At 39.3% G+C, this 23,671-nt stretch overlaps 1 protein-coding gene across 1 annotated transcript; it reads right to left on the bottom strand.

Annotated features, from left to right (window-relative positions):
* Positions 1-578: 578 nt before the first annotated feature.
* NEUROG1 (neurogenin 1) lies at positions 579-2,493 on the bottom strand. Its single transcript, XM_075205365.1, has 2 exons — positions 2,358-2,493; positions 579-1,983 (listed from the first exon to the last, which is right to left on the bottom strand). Exon 2 carries the CDS (start codon positions 1,968-1,970, stop codon positions 1,302-1,304), a length of 669 nt encoding a protein of 222 aa, XP_075061466.1. The 5' UTR covers positions 1,971-1,983; positions 2,358-2,493; the 3' UTR covers positions 579-1,301.
* Between the last annotated feature and the right edge of the window lie 21,178 nt (positions 2,494-23,671).

Here is a 23,671-nt window from a genome sequence, read left to right as displayed (position 1 = left end):
CACTCCCCTCAATTCCTACATTTAAGTGCGTTTGTTGATTCATTTATTAAATGTCTGTATCACGTTTTTATATTTATATTGCTTAAACTTAGCGTTTGTTAATAACGTCCTTTCACTTTCTTATACATTGTAATGAGTGGTATTGTAAATTTTACAGCGGGATTATAATTGCCTTAACAGCAATGCAATGCTGTCAGGATTACAAGCTTTTTAAAGGTGAATGGGGCAGTGCTGACAGAGGAATAGTTGTCACTACTTTATGACATACTCTTTTTGCTTTGGGTCGCTGAACACTTTCCACTAACGCTGAAGGCACCCACCTGCCCCCTCCCTAAATTTCCTACCCAACTGCCACATGTATTGATCCATCTAATCCCTTTTATATGAAAATCTGTTGCAAGATGTTTTATTTTCCCGAGAAGAAAATCCTCATTATTCCATACCCCAATAGGTATCATTAAAAGAATATGTATTGTATTTTATTATTGTATTTTTATTTGTACGTTTAGAACATTTAGTGCATCTTTATGCAAGTATTATAACACCTGAAGATTAGCAAGTGGACGCAGAGAAAGTGATATAATAAAAAGGTAGAAAATTTATTTTCACATCTGCAGTACAAATAACAAAAAAATGATACATAATAGAATAAAAATCTTTATATACAAAAATAATACATTTTCATATGAATGAAACATTTTTTGAATAAATTAAACTCCCATTAGGCTCTCAGTCTGAGAACTTCAATCTACAGGATTGAGTCCTACTCTATAGGAAGACAGCAGTACTGGAGGTCAAGATACATAATGCATGAGCCCAACGCCTTGTCTTCTATTCAAGTCTTTTCATTGTATTGTCAGGGTATCCAAACCAAATTTTCATGCTCATTTTTCTTCGTGAGAGTTTTACAAATTGTAAAATTGACTTTTCACCCAGTCTGCATCAGAAAATCTGACCTGGTTTTTTTTTCTTTTTAATCAGACGCCTTGAAAACAGGCTCTGGACAATTGTTAATGAAAGCAAACAACACAATAAGAGTTTTGTGGAAAAGTGCAAAGATAATGAAAGCCTTGCCGATGCGTGGATCTTATTTGACAACGAGTAGGCTCTCATAAAGTTTTTTTTTTGTTTGTTTTAAATAGTTCTGGAAGCAAGTGAAACCTTACCATTGTTCTTTAAGGCAGCATGTAGAATTTTAGGTCAACCCTTATTTCTATATCACACTACAGGACGTATAGATCAAACAAAGTGAAAGCTCACACATTAAGGCGAATATTAAATAGGTCACCATATGCCTAAACCTATTGATACTGAATAAAGCATGACGAGTGCTGGATAAGGTGTTGTGGCATGGTGTGTAGTGAAAAGAGGTTTTTCTTAGGACCATAGTAACAATCTTCAGACATGGCAGGGCTGCTTGGGTTAGAGGTGCAGGCTGATAAAGAGGAAGAGGATGGAGAGGCAGAGGACATCCATGAACCAGCATCACTGCCAGGGCTGGGTGGGGCTGTAGGACTCATATACCCAGGATACACCAGTTCTTTCTGAGGTTTGTCTTTGGTCTGGTCAGCTAACCTCAAGGTTTCAGATAGAGCCCAGATGTAATTGTGAGCAAATCGCAAGGTCTCAATTTTAGTTAGCTTGGTGTCGTCAGGGAAGCAGGGCAAAATGTCTCGGAGTTCATCCAAAGCTGAGTTAAGATTGTGCATCCTGCTCCTCTCTCTGTCATTAGCTTTCACCCTCCTGGTTTTTTTGATGGTGTGGAGGACAGCTTCGTTTTTCACTCTGGTCCTTCCCCTTTTCCTCTTCTTCTCCTTGTCTGCCTCACACTTCTCTGGAGTTGGCGCTGGAGAAGTGAGGTGTCCAGAAGAGAAAGAAGATGAGGACTGAAGACTGGAGCAATCTTCATCTTCTGATGGGGAGAATGACATCTGGCTGGAGGCGTCATAGTCAGAGTATGCGCTGTCCATGCTGGATGGAGTTCTGTAGAGAGAGGCAACATATAATGTGATGAGTAACAAGCTTGCTACGTTTGCAGAAGCCCAAAAATGAAAAAGATCTAAAAATATAATATTAAAAACAACAAAAGAAAGTAAGCTCTTTATAAATGTGTGTTTGTTTTTAATGTGTGGTTTTTTATAGTATAGGAGCCCACACGTATACAAAAAAGGTTATTACCTATTGCAAATGAACACAAACTAAAGCTAAAGCTTAACAAACTAAGTGTTAAAACTACAACTACTAATAATCATTATAACCATAATAGTAAACAGAAAAGGAAATATACTGGTATACATATAGGGGTGTACCCTGGCCAATGTTTAATGCACTGCATACTAGTAGGGTGATATACTTACAGTGAGCTGAAGTGTTACAATGAAGAAATGTCTTGAAGAATTGAAAGGAGAAAACTTCAGATCCTCTTGTCCTAAAAGGGACACGCGACAGCTCTTGTCTTTGAAGTGATCCTTGCTGCTATCAGCTCGTGTGAGCAGTGAGTTTGGCACACGACTGGCCTCAGACACCTTATATACTGTGTAAAACAATAGCCCTCCCCGCTACTCCCCCCTGGACTGAAGGATGAATGAATCAAGGCATCAGGTCTGCCCCGTGCTGCACTCTCTGTGATTTGCATAATTTATGTTCCCAGCTTCCATTCTCCCCCGGGAGTGTGCCTATAATTACAGCAAGCCAATCACAGGGGAAAGTCCTATCTCTGACACGTGAGCTAGCACTAGCCTAAGCCTACTTGTTTGAGCTTCATTAGTCTATTAAAAGAAGGGGAGAAAAAGAAAAGAAAAAGAAAACAAGAACAGTGATTAGCCTGGAAGGCAGAGGCACGTTCCGAAATAAAAGGTCTTCAGAGGGTTATTGTCAGAACAGCTTAAGTTCTACAGCGTTCAATGATAATTCTGTTGACAGTATTATTGTAACTTTTTTGCATGCTATCTCTCGTCTCTCTCTCTCTCTCTTTCTATTCTTTCTTTCCCCCTCTCTCCCCCTCTTTCCATCTGTATTCCATCTGTATTGTTTTATTCTCTCAATATTATTTTATCTTTATCTTTGTATCTATCGTGTTTGTCTATTTAATTCTATCTATCTATCTATCTATCTATCTATCTATCTATCTATCTATCTATCTATCCAATATCTATACGACTCTCTGCTGAACCTATTCAGACACATTATTTATACACTACATCAGCACAGTTCAAATAATTTTGAGAGTTCTCTTTCAGTATTTGAGAAATTAAGTTAGCAAAAGCTTGACTACTGTAATTATTAACATATTGGTTATACTATTAAGATCATTAATAGATCATTCTAATAAGAACTGCTCTATAAACACCATCTATCAGTTAGGTACTATAGCTATCTAGTGCCTACCTACCAATATATGTATTATGTATGTGTATATGAGATACATATATGGATGATGTGTATACTGTATGTGACATATAATGTGATTGGTACAAGTGTATAAAATAGATCACGTGCATTAAGCCCACTCAGTACACTATAACAGTGGTCTGTTGCTCACATGCATTATCGTCATCAACATCATCATCAACATTTATTTATAAAGTGCCAGCAGAATCCGTATCGATTTACAAGTGGGAACAAACAGTAGTAAAACAATACTGGTTAATACATGCATACCTAGAGGTAAGAAGGCCCTGCTGGCAAGCTTACAATCTTATACATCTTTTAGCTTCCTTCTCACTGTACCCATCTGAGCAAATTCCTCAACCATCAAGGCTCTGAGGATAACCCAGGATTGTTGGTACCTATTTACATTTACTATTACAATTTGAAGCAATTTGCTAATGTATTGCAATCCCTATAACTACCTATTTATAAAGCATTGCACTTAAAAATGGAATGGAAAATATACAGACAGATAGAAGTGACACCTGATGCAGGTGTTAGTATGCCATTGGGAACCCAAGAGTTAATGTACTATTTTTTTGGGACCCCCCTCCCAAAAAAAAAATACGTGGTTTCCAATAAAATGTGCTGCATATCTCACAATCAGAGACCCACAAAAACAGATTCTGGCACCCAGAGATGTCTGAATCACAGGATGAGAACCTCCAGTCTAGAGGATCCTATTCTACAGGGCTTACAATCTGCAAAGCATACTCTGCTAGGATCCCAAATGTGTTTTAAAAACCCTAGTGGTTTTCTAAGCTACAAAGGCTGTGATTTACTGTTATATCAGCGGCGTTATACACCGTTTCCTTTAAAATCAGGCTATCCCTGGGCTCCTCTGAATTGAAATGGAAGCCTGGCAACCTGTGAACAAACTTTATCCAGGAGGAAAATAAGGGGTGAAAAATAGGAAAGATTTCCATATGGGATTAATCAACCGCAACATACAAAAGTGTGATTTTCTAAGAGCATATATTTGATCCCAGCTTGGTAGATCTGTGCCAGTGTCTAACATACAGTGTGCTAGGATCAAAAAGTCTCTTTTATCATTTTTGTCCTAACCTGATTGGCTGTTGGATGCTAACACAGATCTGCCAGCTGGGGAAAACAGTAAATCACCCCAGTGATGTTGTTTGTAACAGGATATTTACTATTGTGATGGGAGATTGCTGTGCACATGAGCTTTGTGGATGCAGAAAAAATTCCACTATAGCTAACTAAAAAAGTGCATTTATCTTTACATAAAAATGGCATAGCTATATGTCCAATACCTTATCAAGCTATGAAAAAGACACCTCAATTGCATTAAAAAATCAGTCCACCTTCATCAACATTTTTTTGCCAAGTGCAGACTGGCATAACCTGCCTGGGTACATATGCATGCGTTCACTTCCTGGGCATGCTCGTAGCACTTTCACACAAGATATGCTATGCAAATTGGTATAGATTTCATTCTACATCAGCCCCTAAGGGTCTATTCAGTTCAATTATTAAGAAAAACATCCCCCAATGTCAGCAATTCCTTTTTAAAATAAAGTAAGGCAGGGCTGAGGTGAGGGAACTTAAATCCATGAAGTCTGATCTTTTCTTATTTTGATAAAGAGTCATAGATGGTTGATCCAAATTAGTGCTGTCCAAGATTTTCATGCACTTGCATGCAACTAGAGACAAACACATATTTTTAGTGATTTGATTATTAAATCAGTATATTTGGCAATGAAGTTGGGTTAATTGTGATTACTTATCATTATTTAATAAAAATATTATTTTATTCAAACAATATGATTTGTTAATCTCCCTTTTAAAACCCAGTGTAGTATGATTGTCAGTCCCCAAGACGATTGTAATTCTGAGGTGTGACCATCTCATAGTCATCAATTATGAACATTGGACAGTTGGTATCCTGTTTTTGGGCAGCTTTGCATGGTACACTTACAGGGCATCAACATTATTAACATATTCATTGCATACAACATCTTCTGCTGTAACTATCAGGAGAGCAAAGGATGAGACCACCAAAGTTTATGGGGACCAAAATATGTGCAGGTTATACCACATGTACAGAGTATTCTTTTAGTATAGTTTTATGATACTATTGACTCTTCCATTATCTGATTATATTTGATTTTGTAAGGTGGAGCAACAGATTGAACAATGACTCCATAATGCCTCATGTGGATAATTCCTTCCACCAGGAAGTGCAGTGGAGGATGGCAAGCAGTGCAATTTGATAGTATGGTGCAGTGATTGAATAACATTATCAGTTCAATTGGGCCATTCAAATGTGTGCCAGATTGCTTATATGGTTATTTTGCAATTGGGCCAACAGAAAACCCACTTTATGTGAGGGTCATAAATCAACATAAATATTTATATACATGTAGTGGAAACCACCACAGCATAGAAAGTCTCAATTTAAACTAAATTAGACCTATAAACTGTTTTGCTGATAGACTTTGCTGTCCGGAATACTTACTGCCTGAGACAGCAGGCTCAGTGTGCACGTGCACCCCTAATCGTTACGCCACTGAAAACATTTATTTGTTGTTTAAAAACAATACTGTTTTGGAAATTGTCTTATATGAGGCAAAGTGCTATACATAAAATAATATCTTCAAAGAAATAAGGAAACTATACATTGTAAGGATATGTTGAGGGTGGGTTATTAGAAATGTTTCTTCTTATAACAACATTACTTTTCATATACTCATGTACATCTTATCTTTATCCCTTGGTTGAAATTAGGAAACATGAAGAAATATGATCTACACAAATGTGATGGATATTTGTTGATTGACAGACCCTATAACATGTCCCTTTCCACCTGGCAGAAAATGCTCTGTTTGCAAACTGCCCATTTATTTTACTATTGCAACTACCTGGGTAGAATTGATTCACTGATTAGATGGGTGTTGTTAAATCTAAATTAATTAAATGAGTCTGGGTAACTTTAATAATAAATTATGTGGGTAGACCCAGTAGAAGGAGTAATGTCTGGTTAATAATATTATTATTATTAATAATAATAATAATAATAATAATTACCTAAAAACAGACAATTGTTGGTCAGGTAGTAGAAAAGTGAAAAACAAAAACAAATTTAGAAAAATCGGAAAAGAGAAGATTTTGTGTCACAGAAAGATTGCATAAATCTTTCATTTGGACTAAGGGATTCGCTCATCCATCTCTATTCCTCCCTTTTACCTGAATAAGTTTTAGCTTTCTATAGACATTTGGTGATATATACAGAACTTACCTTTGGGTGCTGCTCCTGGGGGAAAGGTGTGCAATGGAGTGAACCCTATCTTTCTGCAAGACAGGGGAGGACTTGGTAAAGAAAACACACACATTAGTGCTGGCCTCCCATTTAAGCAATATTAGCTCTTATTCAATTATTGATTAAGCAAGGGTCAGTCACTCACAACATCAAATCACCCTCAATCAGCCCAACTAGGGGCCTCATTTAGAGTCAGACGCAATTTGCATCTAAGACGTACATGAAAGAGCAGGAATGGGAGTGTGCCGTAGCTTGGTAGAGTATTGTGAGTGGCATGCAATCCCAGTTGCATCCCACTTGTATTACCCTACTGAGCTGCGACCAGTTGTCCAGCTAGCTAACTACTTGCGCCACCTAATTCCTGATGCACTTTTTCTGTCTTTTTTGACTTGTGTTCCGCCTGCATCTTGATCCGACTAGGGTAGTTTTTGCGGGTAGATGCCCCTGGTATCTAAATTTTTCATGGTCACGCTTACCGTGTTCCGCCCTTTCCCTCAAACTGAGACGCAAACTGTCGCAAGTGTACACTGCGTCTGAAAAGCAGACGAAACTCCAGGGAACTGGAGCATGCCCCATCAGTGAAAATGTGCAGGATGCGCCTGAAATGGACTTTGCTTCCTACTCTAAATTAGGCCCTAGATGAACTGCATACATTCCAATGGTCATATGATCCAGGTTATTTAGTTGATATTTGTTTATGTAGTATATATGATTTTTTATATCTATCTGCCACTGAAAGGGTTTGCTGGCTTTAAGATGACTTTCATTTAGTGTCTTGTGTGTGGCCTCTTGCAACATACAAAATATGTTGCTTCAACATTTTTAATCCTATCTGTGCTTTTCAGGCATGTATTCATATCATCAAGCAGATCTATATATTATTGTTGTGCTTTGTATGACACATCTGTCCTGTGCTCTGTACATTACTTACAGTTGTATCCCAAAAGGAACTTTGTGTCATATCCCAGGACAATTTAAATGAACACCTCTTCCTAAGTATATAAATAAATGGCTAAAAGCACAGAATGAAGCCATAATGATGAAAGATTGTGTTCAGTAAAATATGCAAGGACATACTGTATACAAGTCCATAAATGAAATGTCTCTGAAGGTTGAAACCACATTTAAGTCTGGTTACACACACTACAGTATCGCAGCCAAAACAGAGCAATTGGGCAGATACATCAAGCAGCTGTCCCAATATTGCAGGATTGAGTGGTATCCAAAAGATGGCTGATAATAATATTATTGAAATTCATGTGATCATTGTCAGGCATGGTAGAAGATGTTGTCTGAAAATGACCAGTATCAGTCTATGTTTTACTTCATATCTTTGGCCATAAACTGAATGTTAATCTCAGTGGAGAAATTACTGCAGTTGCATGGGGTGTGAGGACTACAGGGGCTTTGAGGGGAAGGAGGCCACGTAGCCAACATAAATTCTGCAATGGTGGTAGTTCCACCATCCACTATCATCAGCACAGAGAGGACCTCATTTAGAGTCAGACGCAATGTGCATCTAAGACGTGGAGGAGTGGGAGAGTGCCGCAGCTTGGTAGGGTATTACCAGTGGCATGCAACCCCAGTTGTGTCCCACTCGTAATACCGTACTGAGCTGCGATCACTTCCTGCAGCCAGGGCCGTCTTTCCCATTGGGCACAATGGGCAGGTGCCCGGGGGCCATGCAGCCCAGGGGGGATCATCAGAGGCAGCGCAAGAAAAAAATAAAAACCTGAAAAAAAAAGAGGAAAATACTTACCTTGCGGTCAGGTGGCGATCCGGCTATTGTAAGTGTAAATTGCGTCCAATATGCAGGCAGATATGGTGCTTGCTGCAGATGCGTGATAGTGTATTTTTGTTTGATGCGCCTAAATTGGACTTTGCGTCCGACTCTAAATGAGGCCCGGAATGCGCAGTTAAACCCAAATGGGGACACCCCTGTGCTTTCTCGTTAAAGCAGAACGGAGGCCGCAGAAGAATGGACCATCATTGTCCTCCAAAATTGTTTGCTGTGAGGCAATGTAGTGTTGCACCCTGGATGATCTGGGAGAATCAGTCTGTGTATGGCCACCTAAGTCAGTATATTGGAACACAAACTGTACTTTTAGATAGAGACATGTGTCATTGGAGGTCCTGTAAGCGAGCAGGAGGGGGCAGCGAGAGTGTCCCTGTAAGAAATTATTTGCTGAGTTACTTTAAGAAAAATTAGTGCACAAGGTAACATGTATAAATGAGCACAGACTTTAGGTTACCTAACTAATAACTCTATATAATGTCCTCTAGGTCACTTACATCACCAGCACAATGAACATATGTAAGATTAAACTTCTCTGCCTAGGAGCTGATGATAGCCATTCTGATGCTATGTTAAATGATACATTTAGCAAACGCAGTACAGAGGAGCTCTAGTGGGGCTGTGGTGTTGTAGAGAGGGCAAGTGTTAAGGCACTGAATGGTAAAATGTAAAGATGGACAGAAGGTACTTTCCCAGAGGACATATCAGCCCCATGATTAAGATTTGGAGTCAGTTTACAGTTCAACTGCTTGAGGCTATAAAGGGTTTTAAACTAAATAGAAGGCTTCTGCATGCTGATAAATTCTAAATCTATACTTTAAATTCAAGCTGAAAATTCAATATATCAAACAGTATATATTTTATAATGACTTGTCAAACAATAATCGTCAATTTAGGTCAATTCTTGCATGGAAGGTTCTGCACTTTTTAAATGCCAACATACAACAAGATATCTATGTATGTCCATGTTAAATCTCTATGTTCGATTATTACCATTACCGTTCTAGTGCAATAGAAGTCGATGAAAATATAGAAAAGAGTCAGTCGATTTCAATGCAGGTGTATTTTTTATTTGCAGCAATTAAAATGTTTTAATGAGACAACCATAACATCGACCATTAATTATTTATTTCAAACACTACTGGGTTCTTTTGAACTGCCTCTATTTAGGAATACTTTAGAGAGGACCCTGCCGTTTTATTATTTAGCTCGCATTATACATAGGAGTGAAGAAGTCATTTATAAATAGTTACACAATGTTTTGGGTCCCTTGGTTTGTATAATATATCAAAGCGATTAGTACACGCATTGTCCTATTGTAAATGCCCTTTTTTCTTCTCCCCATCCTTTCATTTTCACTTGCAATGTCCTCTTTCCTAACCCTTTTCTAAAAATCTTTTGTCTTCTTCATTCGTCCCCCTTGTTACAGTCCTTACCCGTTATTTTAATTCAAACACTCACAGCACGCACAATGAAAGCTACTTCTGTTCCGTCCTACGTTATAACATAACTTATCCCTCACAGCCTATTAGTAGGAAAGGACCACTGCAGATTCTTCATCTACTTTAGTTGGAATAAATATAATGAAGAAAAAATAAATACATTTTATTTACAATGCTATGTTGTATGAATTAAGGATCACGTGATCACAGCGTGGTTGTGCTTTAAAGTGAATATAGTCAATATATTCACGTTGGAATACCCACTTCTATAGCATTGCTATATGTTTCCATGTGTATTTTTCTGCAAGTTTTAAATCATGAAATTGTTTCATATACAGTGGGGAAAACACAAAACAATGCTGTCAATATTGTTATTAATTCCATTTATATTAAAGTTATTTTTAGTAAAGAATATTACTATGGCATACTATACTATACTACACTATACTATACTATACTACTATACTATACTATACTATTCTATACCCAAACAAAAAAAATGCACATCAGGATTATAAATTATGCAACAGGAACTTTAGGAAGCAGGGAAACGACATGCGATTTTGGAGGATACAAGTAATTCTAGCTCAGGGTGGTATCTGTAATTGTTCTTGCTGGTAGGGTCATTTCAACTTATTACAGCTGTAAAGTAATAAAAAATAACATTTCTACAAGATTGTTGGAGCTGTAATGAGAAGGTATTAGTCAAAACATCGGGACTCATTATGCACAGAGAGGGTCTGTCTGGCCGCACGGATGACATAGAACGTGATATGGTTCTGCATATTAGATGATTCTTCTACGAATCCTTGTCCAGAGGATTAAAAGTTCACGAGATAGGATCAGATAGATTCACAGTTCCTTATAGAGGCACGTGAGAAAATGCTAAATTTCCCAAAGTTGAAACACAGCTAATCCATGTTATCCAAAAGTAAAAGCCCAGGCTGTTATGTGGCTGAACACTATGCCCCTTTCATGCATAGTCTAATTCTCTATAGATTCTCGTTTGAATCGTTTGATTCAATAATTATAAAAAGTAATATATAAAAAAAGTTATCATATAAAGAGAATTAATCTAGTAATAATGTATTATTATAAAGCAAAACAAAAGACTAAAATGTTATAATAAATTAAATCATTGATTTTTTGAATAAGATAGTAAATACATTAAGCAATCACGCTGTTTTATCTGCAGACCCATAAAGCAATGGACAAACAATTTATTCATTTATGACCTGTGACTGTTGCCACATTCCAAGTGCAGAGAGACAAAACGTTTGATGGTTCTCTTAATACCTCTCAGGGACAACGAGAACCCCTCTGGCGTTTAGGGATTCGTCAAAATATCAGCATTTCTTTATAGGGAGCGTTTAGCAATCTGTCAAGACTCACTTCACGTTTTCATACGAACAACAAACTCGCCCCTTACATTTGTGCTTGGGTGAATGCGCATGACTTGCATTTTTTTTTTCTCTCTAAAGAAAAGTCTCTCAAAACTGGGATGGGATCTATACGAATTTGCATAGCAGGTGTTTGATTCTTGTTCATTCCTACTTAAAGAACTTTTAATATGGGATAAATTACCAGGAATTAGGCACAGCCTTTGTGAGAATAAATGAAAGCAGAGCTCACTGCAGCCTGTCTTTTTATTTTAGGATTGAACACTCTGGGCTGGAAAAAATGCTTATGTTGGCAAATGAAAAAAAAAAGAAGAGGGAAGTTTGCCTAATTTGATTTTAAATTCAAGTTTTGAATGTGGTAAACCAATAATCCCAGGGATAGTAATACGATTACCGAGCAAGAATCTTTGAGTCAGAAAGTCTGCTACGAGTTTAAAATGTTAATCCTTGACATAATCTCTGTACCCCTTTAATGTCCTATAGCGCACAACTCAAGAGCGATTTTTTTTTCTCCTTCATCTTCTGTTATTCCTTATTACTGACATTAAAAGAAGGAAAAAAAATCGTGCAGAACCATTACTTGTAAATGGTAATTAATTCTTTACTCCATTGCCTCAATTGTGGAACAATAAAGCTCTCCAACACTCTGAGCACTAGCCTTTATTTCAGCAAAACAAAGTTCAGCTATGGAAACCGATCTCCTTGTAGCTGTGCGAGCATTAGACTCTCTGGATCTTTATGCTTTTATCCCTTCTAGAGCTCTCAGCAAAGTAGAGTTTTAAAAGATGTATGTGTTCTCCATCCTATCTTCGCATCTTGTACAACCTGTATCCAAATGTCAGTTTGTGCTCTGTCATTCCGGTCTCAATTGCTGATTTGTCAACCTGAATTTAAGTAGAATAAGTTCTCTTGCTGCTGTACTGTAATTGGTAAAAGACAAACAGAATAGTACCTAGTTTTTAAACATAACAGCAAAATAATAATAATAATAATAGTAATAATGAAGAAGAATAATAGTAAACATACTATTAATAATAACAAGAATAAACAACTTATTCCTTTTAATAAATATATTTTAAACTTTGTTAACACCTGTTATGTCAACTATGCTATTATTATTATTATTATTATTATTATTATTATTATTATTATTATTATTATTATTACTATAATTATGCTATTTATTTTTAATGCACATTTAAAAGAAAAATATGGTAACAAGAGAGGAGTCTGAAGGTGACAGCAAATCTTTTAGGATATAAGATTTATATATGTAAAAATAAATACATAAGACATACATAGCAATATATTGGAATACATACGCTTAACATAATATATATAAATATCTAACAAACTCATTTATTGCCAATTTAAATTTGAAGCATCAATTTTTTGATGCAAATGAGGAAATACTGTTTAATAATAAATTAGCAAATTAGTTGTGCAGGAGTCTTTTAACAGAGTGCAAAGTTTATTTAATTATACTTTTCACATTTTGAACAAGCACTGATATTTTAACATTAGTTTACCAAAATAAGATAGGAATCTCTGTTCTTAGTAATTTAAAAAAAGACCCATATGGTTTAGACAGCAATAACTTGCAGTACACAAACAATAGGGAAATTGAGAAGTAGAGGTCAGTGTCTGAGCTAGCCAGGCTGCAAACCTTCTATTCAGCCTAATAAAGCTGTTGTCTGGGGGTAATGATGCAAATGTTTCAAGCCTTTCTGCCTGTGATAGTCTAGGACGTGATTTGTCATACAATCTGAAACTTTGGGAGGACTTTAGACAGAACATCCCCCAAAGATGGAGATGAGCCATATGTCCACTTATTTTGCATGTGAAGAGGTAGGCAAGTCTATGGAATGCATTCCTCTCCACTCTCCCTAGATAGGAAAGGATTTCTGCCAAAAAAAAAAGGCCTGACAACAAGAGGTATACTTTCCCTGATTAGCTACTTAGACTTAAAGCTTTGACACTGCTTAACCCCAATTAGCCAATGGGGAAGAAGCACCACTGCCGGCTTCTTTAATTGGTGTGTATATAAAAAAGGGTTTTATAACTTCATTAAAGGAAACACAGAGAAAGAGAAACAAAAAGAAAACATCTACTTAGATTCAGTATGTCATTGGAGTAAAGGTGACACAAATATGGTGAAAAAAAATGGTACAGAAAAGTATATATATTTCTAATAATTTTGACATAAACTTTGTAAGAATATTATGAAAATGGTATTGGCTTTAAATTTATATTAAGATTATTGTGAAAATGGTATTGGCTTTAAATTTTAATTAAGAATATTATGAAAATGGTATTGGCTTCAAATGTATGTTTCTGTTATATATTCACAGTACTTATTTTTTAGTTTTATAACTGTACAACATAGGACTTTATACAAGAATGCATTCTCCTATATTTACTTGTGTATTTCTATTCAAAATCAAAATGGTATATAACCACAATATGTGGCAATATCTTTACCACTAACCAAACAATTCTGCTGTAGTACAAATGACATGCAGAGCAGCAAAGTATTAATTTGCATGGAATTGAAAGTTAAAGTGGACAAGTTGAAATGTTTACATTTTAGGCAAGTTGAATTGTTATCTATATGAAAGTAACAACAATGTATCAAATAAGGAATTTTAATTCTGCTTTGAAATCAAGCAAATAGCCTAAATTGTCTATATTGCATATTTACTATACTCTTTAGTACTTTAGTAGAATGTATATAGCCAGGGCCAGATTAACCCGAGGTCTAACTGGGTTACAGCCCAGGGGCCTTGGGCATCCCGGGGCCCTTGAAAGTGCTCAGCAGCATTACTGATCGGTGCGGGGTCGCCCCCTGCCCGATCAATGCTGCTGAGCCTGTCACTGAAGTCCTTCCGCGGCGCTCACTAATCTCCTTACTGAGAAGATTTCGTGAGAGTGTCACGAGTTCTCCTCAGTAAGGACCCTACAGCGCGCCACGGAAGGACTACAGTGACAGGAGAAGGAGGCACTGGAGACTCCAGAGATCGATTCTCATTCAATTGCTTATAATGAAATGTACTTTGCACCTTCCATTTGCACTTCCATGGGAAGGTACATTTGTAGGCACACTTCAACCAATGTAATAAAAACCTTCATACACTCAAAAGGGACACATGATGCAAAGACAGTGCCGGTGTCCCCTTACTAATTTAAGATATGACTAAACCAAGCATTATTTTAGAAGAAACACAAAAACAAGGTTTAAATGCGTTAAAAGGGTGAGTCTAAAGTTTTAGTAGGTTAGCAATTGTACTGTTTTCACCTGTGCATTTTCCACAAGAACCTGCCAACCCGCAAAACTAGGTGCTGATTGCTTTTACAGGGGCATTTCGAAAGAGCATGAAATAGGCACTTTGCAATGCACTAGGCTGACAAGTAGGCACTTTAGTACACATAAAGAAGCTTGCAAATCAGAGGGCTGCAGGCAGAACTGACAGTACCCCAACCCCCTTTAGGGCGGATTCCAGACGCCTGTATTACCAAAAATGGTTAAATTCATCAGAATCATAGTCCACAATGGGGGGTCCGGCAGAGAAGTCCTCGTCCACGGGTTTGAAGGCAAAAGAAGTCATGCCAGAGCGAAATTGAAGTACCACAGATCCTCCTCTCTTCTTACGCACTCTCTTTTCCGGGATTTTCTCGGAATAGGAGTCTAAACCAACTAGGAGGAGCACAACGGTAGTTCTTGGACTGGGGTGATAGATGACAAGCCCATTCCAAGGCTTCTCCTTTAAAATTTACTAACAAGAACAGAACCTGTCTCTTTAGGTCACAGACAAGGCCAGGTACTGAAGGCAAATATGAAGCACAAAGTTGAGAAAGGTGCTCCTCAAAGGTAGGTGACAGCTTGAACTGGACACCCTCAGCAGGAGGCAACTCCGATGGGAGAACCTCAGCATGAGGCGGCTCGGACAGGTGCCCTCAGCAATAGGCAGTGCGATCTGGGCACGCTTGGAGGAGGACCTGGACTCGGCAAACGACTTGGCATGGGACCCCGGACTGGGAGAATGACTTGGCAGGGGGCCCAGACTGGGTGGACCACTTGGCAGGAGGCCGCTACTGGGAGGACAACTTGGCAGGGGGCCCAGACTGGGTGGACGACTTGGCAGGGGTCCTGGACCTGGTGGGCGATTTGGCAGGGGGACCGGACTGGAAGGACCTCTTGGGAGGGGGCCAGGACTGGGCAGACGACTTGACAGTGGGGCCCAGGCTGGGCGGACAACTTGACAGAGGGGGTCCCGGATTGGACAGCACTGTGAGAAGCCTCAGAGCGGATAGCACTGTGAGAAGCCTCAGAGCGGACAGCACTGTGAGAAGCATCACAGCGGACAGCACTAATTGTCAACTGAGGCTGAACCGCATTAAGTGGCAACTTGGACTGAACCGAATCAAGTGACAACTCGGACTGAACCGAATTAAGTGGCAACTCGGACTGGACCATACTGACTGGCAACTCGGGCTGGATTGTACAGGCAGGCTATAGGGGCAGCGCATTTTCTGAAGCAGGCTGTAGGAGTAGCCCACTCTCTGAAGCAGGCTGTAGGGGCAGAACCCTCTCAGAAGCAGGGTGTAACTTAGGGACGGAGACAGCTGCTGGCGACTCGGAACTGGAGGCAGCAGCTGGCGACTCGGAACTGGAGGCAGCGGCTTGTGACTCGGAACTGGAGGCAGCGGCTGACGGCTCAGAACTGGAGGCAGCATCTGAAGACTCAGAACTGGAGGCAGTGGCTGAAGACTCAGAACTGGAGACAGCTGCTGAAGACTCAGAACTGGAGACAGCGGCTGAAGACTCGGCACTGGAGACAGCGGCTGAAGACTTAGGACTGGAAACAGAGGCAGAAGACTTGGGTGCAGAGGCAGAGGCTGGAGGCTCAAGACTGGAGACAGTGACTAGAGACTCAGGACAGGAGACAGTGGCAGTAGACTCAGGACTCAAAGCAGAGGCTGGCACCTCGGAACTGGAGTTAGAGGCTGGCACCTCAGCACTGGGTAGCAATTCGGAACAGGAAGCAGAAGATGACACCTCGGAACAGGAGGCAGAGCCTGGCACATCAGAACAGGAGGCAGAGGCTGGCACCTAGGAACTGGATGGCACCTTGAAACTGGGGGCAGAGCCTGGAGACTCGGAACTGGAAACAGAGGCTGGCACCTTGGAACTGGATGGCACCTCAGAAAAGGGGGCAGAGACTGGTACCTTGAAGATGGAGGCAGAGACTGGCACTTCTGAACAGGTGACAGGAGCTGGCACCTTGGAACAAATGGCCAAAACTGGCACCTCTGGACTGGCGGTCGAAACTGGCACCTCGAAACAAGAGGCTGGAACTGGCACATCTAGACTGCCGGCTCAAAACTGGCATCTTGCGACAGGCAGCTGGAACTGGCACCTCTGAACTGGTGGCAGAGACTGGCATCTCGAGACAGACAGCTGGAACTGGCACCTCTTGACTGACAGCCGAAACTGGCACCTCGAGACAAGCAGCTGGAACTGGTGCCACAGGACAGGCGGCTGGAATTGGCGCCTCAGGACAGACGGCTGGAACTGGCTCCTCAGGACAGGCGTCTGGGACTCATGGACTAGGCCTCATCTCAGGGAGCAGAACAGGCTGTAATGTGGGAACGGGAAGTGAAATACAAACAACTCCAGATTAAGGAGGGGAATAAACAGTAGATGATTCTGTAGGCTGTCGTGGTCTGCGGAGAGGTCTTGTAAACAGTGTATGTTACTGGCACATTAGAGAAATAATTTATTAGTTCTTCTGCGCTGCTACTCCTCTTCGGTCAGATGGGGGCGTGGACCACCTGTGCACCTGGAGTTTGTTATACCATAGTTCTTGGTAAACAGTAAATTTGTAGTAGTACTATTAAGAGATGATGTTTGCACTGGTTAAACAGCAGAGAAGGTTGGATGAGACAAATTAACTGCATCAGAATTGGGATAGAAAAAATCTGACAGCTCCGGAGTGGGTCCATAAATAAAGCACAAAATTGAGCCAAGTGAGAGCATGGTAAAATTATGTCTGCTTGTAGAGTCTTTAGCAATGGTAGTTCAGTAATTTGTAAGGCAGACATGTTGCAAGAATAAACAAATGAAAAATATTGCAAAAAGAGTCCCAGGAGAAAATCTGAAACAGGATCTTCACACGGCTCCAAAGCTGACTTTTGGGCTGGTCATACTGTCACGCTACAAGTAAGTAACAGCTATGGAGCCCAGGATGTTATAAAAAATATAGGTGTTTATTGATCAAAATGCAGATAAATAGTACGAACCAAATAATGCTGAAACTGCACAGGAATATCAGAGATGATTGGATACTGGTTGCAAGGAATACTGCAGATGCAGGAGGAACAGTGAAATGAAGAGTTATCTAAAGTACTGATGTGAAGTCCAAGAGCACAGGAGAACCAGGAACCAAACCAAAGGGGAAGGCAACAAAACAACAATGACCAGCACAGGAGAGGCAGAGAGACAGGTATAAATAGGGAACACCCAGGTGCAGGAGCTAATTAGTGACACAGGTTAACCCCTAGCAATAACTAAGGAAAAAGGCACAATAGCAGTACCTCTGGTGAACAGAGGTACTGCCAGAATATATACAATGAACACAAATTTAAAGTACTATAGTCCTGGAGGCAGGAGCTGCCAATGCAAAGCAGCATGCAATGCAGAGGGCTGCAGGCAGATCCTGACAATCTTCTTTTGTCTTCTTCTTTTCTGTCCTCTTTTCTTCTGTTTTCTCAGTGGCTCCCTACTGACAGAGTGACGATATGAGGATGACATCACACCCAACAGTCAGTGTGAAAGAGGGAGATGGACGCCGGACACACAGCAGCAGCAGAAGATGCAGGAGAGGGAGTGAGGCGAATTCCAACTGCTGTGTCAGACTGCACCTCAATCTGAATATCTTTGTGTAGCATGCTGGTGACCCCTAGATTTAGGCGCACCATGCAGTTGCACATGAAACCCATATATTGACCTGGCACTGCATGAGAGTTGGGTCTTGGGTTGGGACCTTGGGTCTGTTTGTATTTCATGTGGCACATTGGTACAATGGCACAGTAGGTTTCAATCTGACAACTGTACTATTAGTATGGAGCATGTATGTTCTCCCAGTGTCTGAGTAGTAGTTGGCGAGCATAGGAATAGTACTGCAAAGGTATGTTAATACACTCTATGCTGAGGGGAAAGTAGCTTCAGATATGCCTCTATGAGGCATATCTGTTGCCACTGCTTCCTGCTTGATGTAAGATCCACAGTATTGATGATTCTACACATTTTGCAGACTATTCCAAGTCACACGTATGGATAAATATGTTGTAATGTAAATTGCGTACAACTCTACATGACCCACCAAATTAGCTACATGACCCACCAAATTGAATGTTGGAATCTGCATGGATAGCTTTTTGGTTATCTGACCACAAGCTCATTTCCTTGGGGCATGGGGAAATGTACCAGTAAGTGATAAAAAAGGACAATTGAGCTGCCTCTACATACCGAATAATGCCATTCCTTTTGCCACAGACATCAAAATTTTCAAAGACCCTTTAAATTTCCTGATTTCCGGATCTTTAATTATGACTTATAGTTTTAGGGTCCTGCCACAATAAATAGATTTAAGCACTTATTTGCCCTTGTTCATGAAAAGATTATGTGGTCTTGCTCATCAGTTTAGATTAATTGCGCAGAAATTTTGCTGGTGGACCTGCCAGTGCAGTCTGTTCTGAGAAACAATTCTAGAGGACGTACTCAATTTGTGTAAACTTTATAAGTATGGTATGTAAATTTGTGTAACGCTTACTCTTTATTTGTTATTTTGGATTGGGATGAACAGGACAAGTCAGTGTATGTTAGGTCATTGTTGAATTTAGTGGTGGACATTGTGACCAGGAAGCATAGCAAGCAAATAAAAAGATAAAAAGTTATCACTGGTTATGTGAATCTGTTCTGATCATTAAGGCCATTAAATTGAAACAAAACAGTGATTATCATAGGGTTAAGATGCCACTTATGACACTTTGTACTTCTGTACAAGTGGTTGTCGTTCATTTATATGGAACAGCATAATGCAAATTTTATGACATACTCATAGAAAACAATGGTACCTATGTTACTGCTTTAAAGTAGCCCATTCAGCATTGGCCTTAACATCCATCTTATGTGACAGTTACTATAGACCCACACATGACAAAAAAGTGCAAACAGAAGTTTACCTACAATACAAGCTTAAAATGCCCACACACACAGTAAGATTTTATATTATCAAATTGGGCAATGACTGCCATCGGCATACCCTAAATAATCTGTAAGTAATACAGCCGCATGTGCAGTCAATTACATTCAGATGATTATTGGATTGCATAGCCAAAGTCCACACAGATCAAATCGACTTGAGATGTCCAATATGATAGTATTGAAATGCTTATGGGCAACAGTAGCAAAGCTCATTATATCAGTGTTGTTTTTACACCCCCCTTTTTTTGCTAATTAAATAGTACCATCTACCTGTTAATCCATCTAGGCAGCAGGGCTATTGAACATAAGCATTTGTGGTGCGCAGTTAATATATATATATATAGATATATATATACACTGCTGTAGATGATCCATCCCCTTCTATATAGCAGGTCCTACAATCAATCATCAATCACATATATTCCAGATGTCCAATTTCACAATTACCTACTAATTCTTTAAAAAACAAACATCTTTGACAATGGAGGATTTGGTTGCCTGGGGTGCAAGCCTCAATCAGTTAAATCAAAACTATTGATATTTTCTGTTGTTTAAACTATTGTCTAAATTCTAATGCATTACAGTTTGTGTACTGTTTGGGAAATTACTTGCTCAAAAGCAACCACCCACATTGTATTGATCAGTGCTACATAGCTTTCATCCCTTGAGACCTCCAGAGGGGTCCTTTGTATTCAAAATAGTGACCAGTCTGCTTTTCAAATGAAAAAAAACAACAAAACAAATTACATCGTCATATGCACATTGAAAGTAAATAATAGTACACATAGTCAACATGCATATCCGTGCAGTACAGAAATAAATACCACGTATCAGTATGAACTTGAGTGATAAATGCTATAAATGGTGCTTTTATTTCTTTTTTTAGATCTTGCCATGTTAGACATTGAGCTCAGTATATTTGCAGCCTGTATACCTATTGACCTCAGTTGACCTAGTTGACCTAAGTTGATATATGGGGAATTCAAATTTTGATGGTGTGCTATTCAGTGCCCCCACCATTCTGCTATCACAAATGCCCTCATCCAAAAAGGTAAGAAAAGACATTCTTCTTCTAAGTACAGCATATATAATAATTATTTGTTAAGTAAAGGAAGACATGTAACTTGTATAAAATTGAGAAAACTGAACTAAATATAGGGGTTACAATGATGGGGCTTTGAGGCTGTGACCACAGAAACTTTTATCTTTAGTGGGCCTTGGCTCAGTGTAATTACTTGGCATTGCACAGTTAAGCTAGGTACACACTACAGAATTTTCCACCAACTTTTTATGCCAATCGATTTTACATGCGATCGATGTTCCGATCGCTCGGTCCATGGACTGCATACACACTAGCCTTGTTTAGGACAATAAAGGGAAGAGCGAACGTCCCTTTAGCGACTTTTTACAGCCATGTTGTCGTGAGCAATGACTGTAATTTCGTACTCATTGTTGTGGATCGGTTGGAAGTTTATACACACTACACAACTGAAATGAGATTGGAACGAAAATAATAAACGGTACGACCAATCAAATGAGGCGACAATCGTCCATTTGGTCAGACTTTCGACCATCGTGTCACTACACTTGAACGAGCGGTCGTATGTCGGCTGATTTAGCCGATTATTGGATGAAAACTGTGTAGTGTGTACCTAGCTTTAGTAAGCTGGCAACAGCAGGAATTAACAGTCTGGCTGCTAGACACGTGGTATGGAAGGAAGAGTCGTTAGTAGGAGAAAAGGTGAGTGGGTGTGAGGGTGTGCATGTGTCTGTGTGTGGGGGGGTTGCTAAGTGGCGTTTTGCTGCTGCATCATTTTCTTGACACTTTTTTTGTCTAAATAAATCTCCTAATAGTACTGCCTTGGACACAGTTCTTGTGCAGATGTTGAGAAAGTCCTTTGGATAGTTCAATAACTCCCCTCCCAGTGGCAGTCTAGGTGTTATAACGGAAGACACAGTGATGGTAGTAGCACTTGGGAAAACTCCATGGTGATGCAATTTCTAGTTAATGATCATTATATACATTATATATATATATATATATATATATATATATATATATATATATATATATATATAAATATATATATATATATATATATATATATATATATATATATATATATATATGAGCCAAATGTCAATAAATATGGCGCTCAGTTTGAGATTGCGTAGAAACAGTTTAGCACTGGGTCACACCAGAACACCTCCTTCGTACAAAGTGGCAGCCTCCCCTCAAACTTTGGGTGGTGAAACCGATAAGCAAATCTATAAGACAAAACAGAGGGGAAAGGCGCCTATGGTGTAGTATTTTAAGGGAGTATAGGTCCCCAAACCAAGGTAAAAATGTAACCAAAAATACACATGACATTTTGACACTTTTCTGTTCTATAACCAAACAGCTCTTTCCAGCATCATTCTGGTCTATAACCAAACAGCTCTTTCCAGCATGTCCAACTAGGATATGCCGGAAAGAGCTGTTTGGTTATAGAACAGATAAGTGTTGAAATGTCCTGTGTATTTTCGATTACATTTTTACCACGGGGCTCCTTAAAAAGATCTTCTATTGGAAGCCTGATCTGGATGTCTGGTGACATTGTGTCTTGTGCAGCTTGGAAGAAGCTGATGTCATATTGCTGAGAACTACAGATGAATTTAAGAAATACACTAAGAAGCGAGTAAAATGGGTCCAATCAGATGTGTCACTTATTATACCTGACCTTGATATCTTCACAACAGAACCACCAGATCTGCAAATGTTATTACTAAAACCTGAGATGAAGCTTATTATCATCAGAATCCTATGACATCTGACCCCACAAGTGGAGATGAGGATTGAACTTGGATTACTGATAAGCTCTATTTTATATATTTTATTGTGAGTGTGCATTTCTACCTTGTCAATAAATTTGTTACTGTGTTTGAAAATGCTACACTATATGGAACTTTTTTTATTCTTGCCTGTTTGTCCTGAACCTGTTGATGGAGTGAAGGAGAACTCCGGCTGGATACAGATAAGCACTTTCCTATATATTTCTGGTACGCACAATTCCAGGTGACTGGGTTCATACTGGTTATAACTGTTTGTCAGTACTGCACTATTTGTTTTTTCCTCCCTTTACATGAGCATACAAGACTGAAGTGGATCCATATACTGGCATCAGAATTACCCAGGCATCTTGTACTGATGAGCACACGTTCAAGTATTTATCTGGTACACATATGCACACACCTTGGTTTTGGGACCTATACTCCCTTAATATACTACACCATAGGCAAAAAAAACCTAAAGTTGCTTGTCCTGCGCTCCTCTAGATTTGGGAAAAGGAGATGGGATGCAGCTGTTTATCCCCCGGGTTTGCCTAAATACCCCCACGTTTAAATACAATACCTTGGATAGGGGAAGGCACCATCACCCTATCCAATTGCACCTGTCCCTAACCAAGGTATTGTGACTACACCATGGGTGCCTTTTCCCTATGCTTTGTTTTATATATATATATATATATATATATATATATATATATATATATATATATATTAAAACAATGTGGAAAAGACAACGGCGCTCAGTGCAAACACCAATGATCACGTGTTTAAAAACCTGTGCTCAAAATATTTAAAATCACATACATTAGGCTGCTTCCCTTTGATACATCAGCTTGCAGATGTACAATCTAAATAAACAAACGAGAAAAAGAAGCGCCAAAACATAGTGTGATATTGCCAAGTTGGAGCAGTGATCAGATTGATTATCAAATTATCCTCGTACCAGATAAATAATATAATTTCGCTTATCTGAGACAGTATCCCTCTGCGAACTCCAGATCCTTTTTATGCAGATTAGGGTATTCCAGAATTATATAAAATCAATTCAAGCTTATCTGTGCACTAGAATCATCCACAGTCCATTTATGATCTCGCAAAACACCGGTAATCCTGGCTCCTTGACATCAATATACCGACAGGGGATAAGATTCCTCAGCCCTTTTCAGGCAAGTGACAATGCGTCCTCAGCTGGTGAATCCGAAAAACGAGTGCACCTCAGAAAAGATCCTT

This window comes from Mixophyes fleayi, chromosome 4 (genome assembly GCF_038048845.1).
Source record: "Mixophyes fleayi isolate aMixFle1 chromosome 4, aMixFle1.hap1, whole genome shotgun sequence".
In the NCBI taxonomy this organism is placed as follows: domain Eukaryota; kingdom Metazoa; phylum Chordata; class Amphibia; order Anura; family Limnodynastidae; genus Mixophyes; species Mixophyes fleayi.
This window is presented reverse-complemented; position numbering and strand designations above follow the sequence as displayed.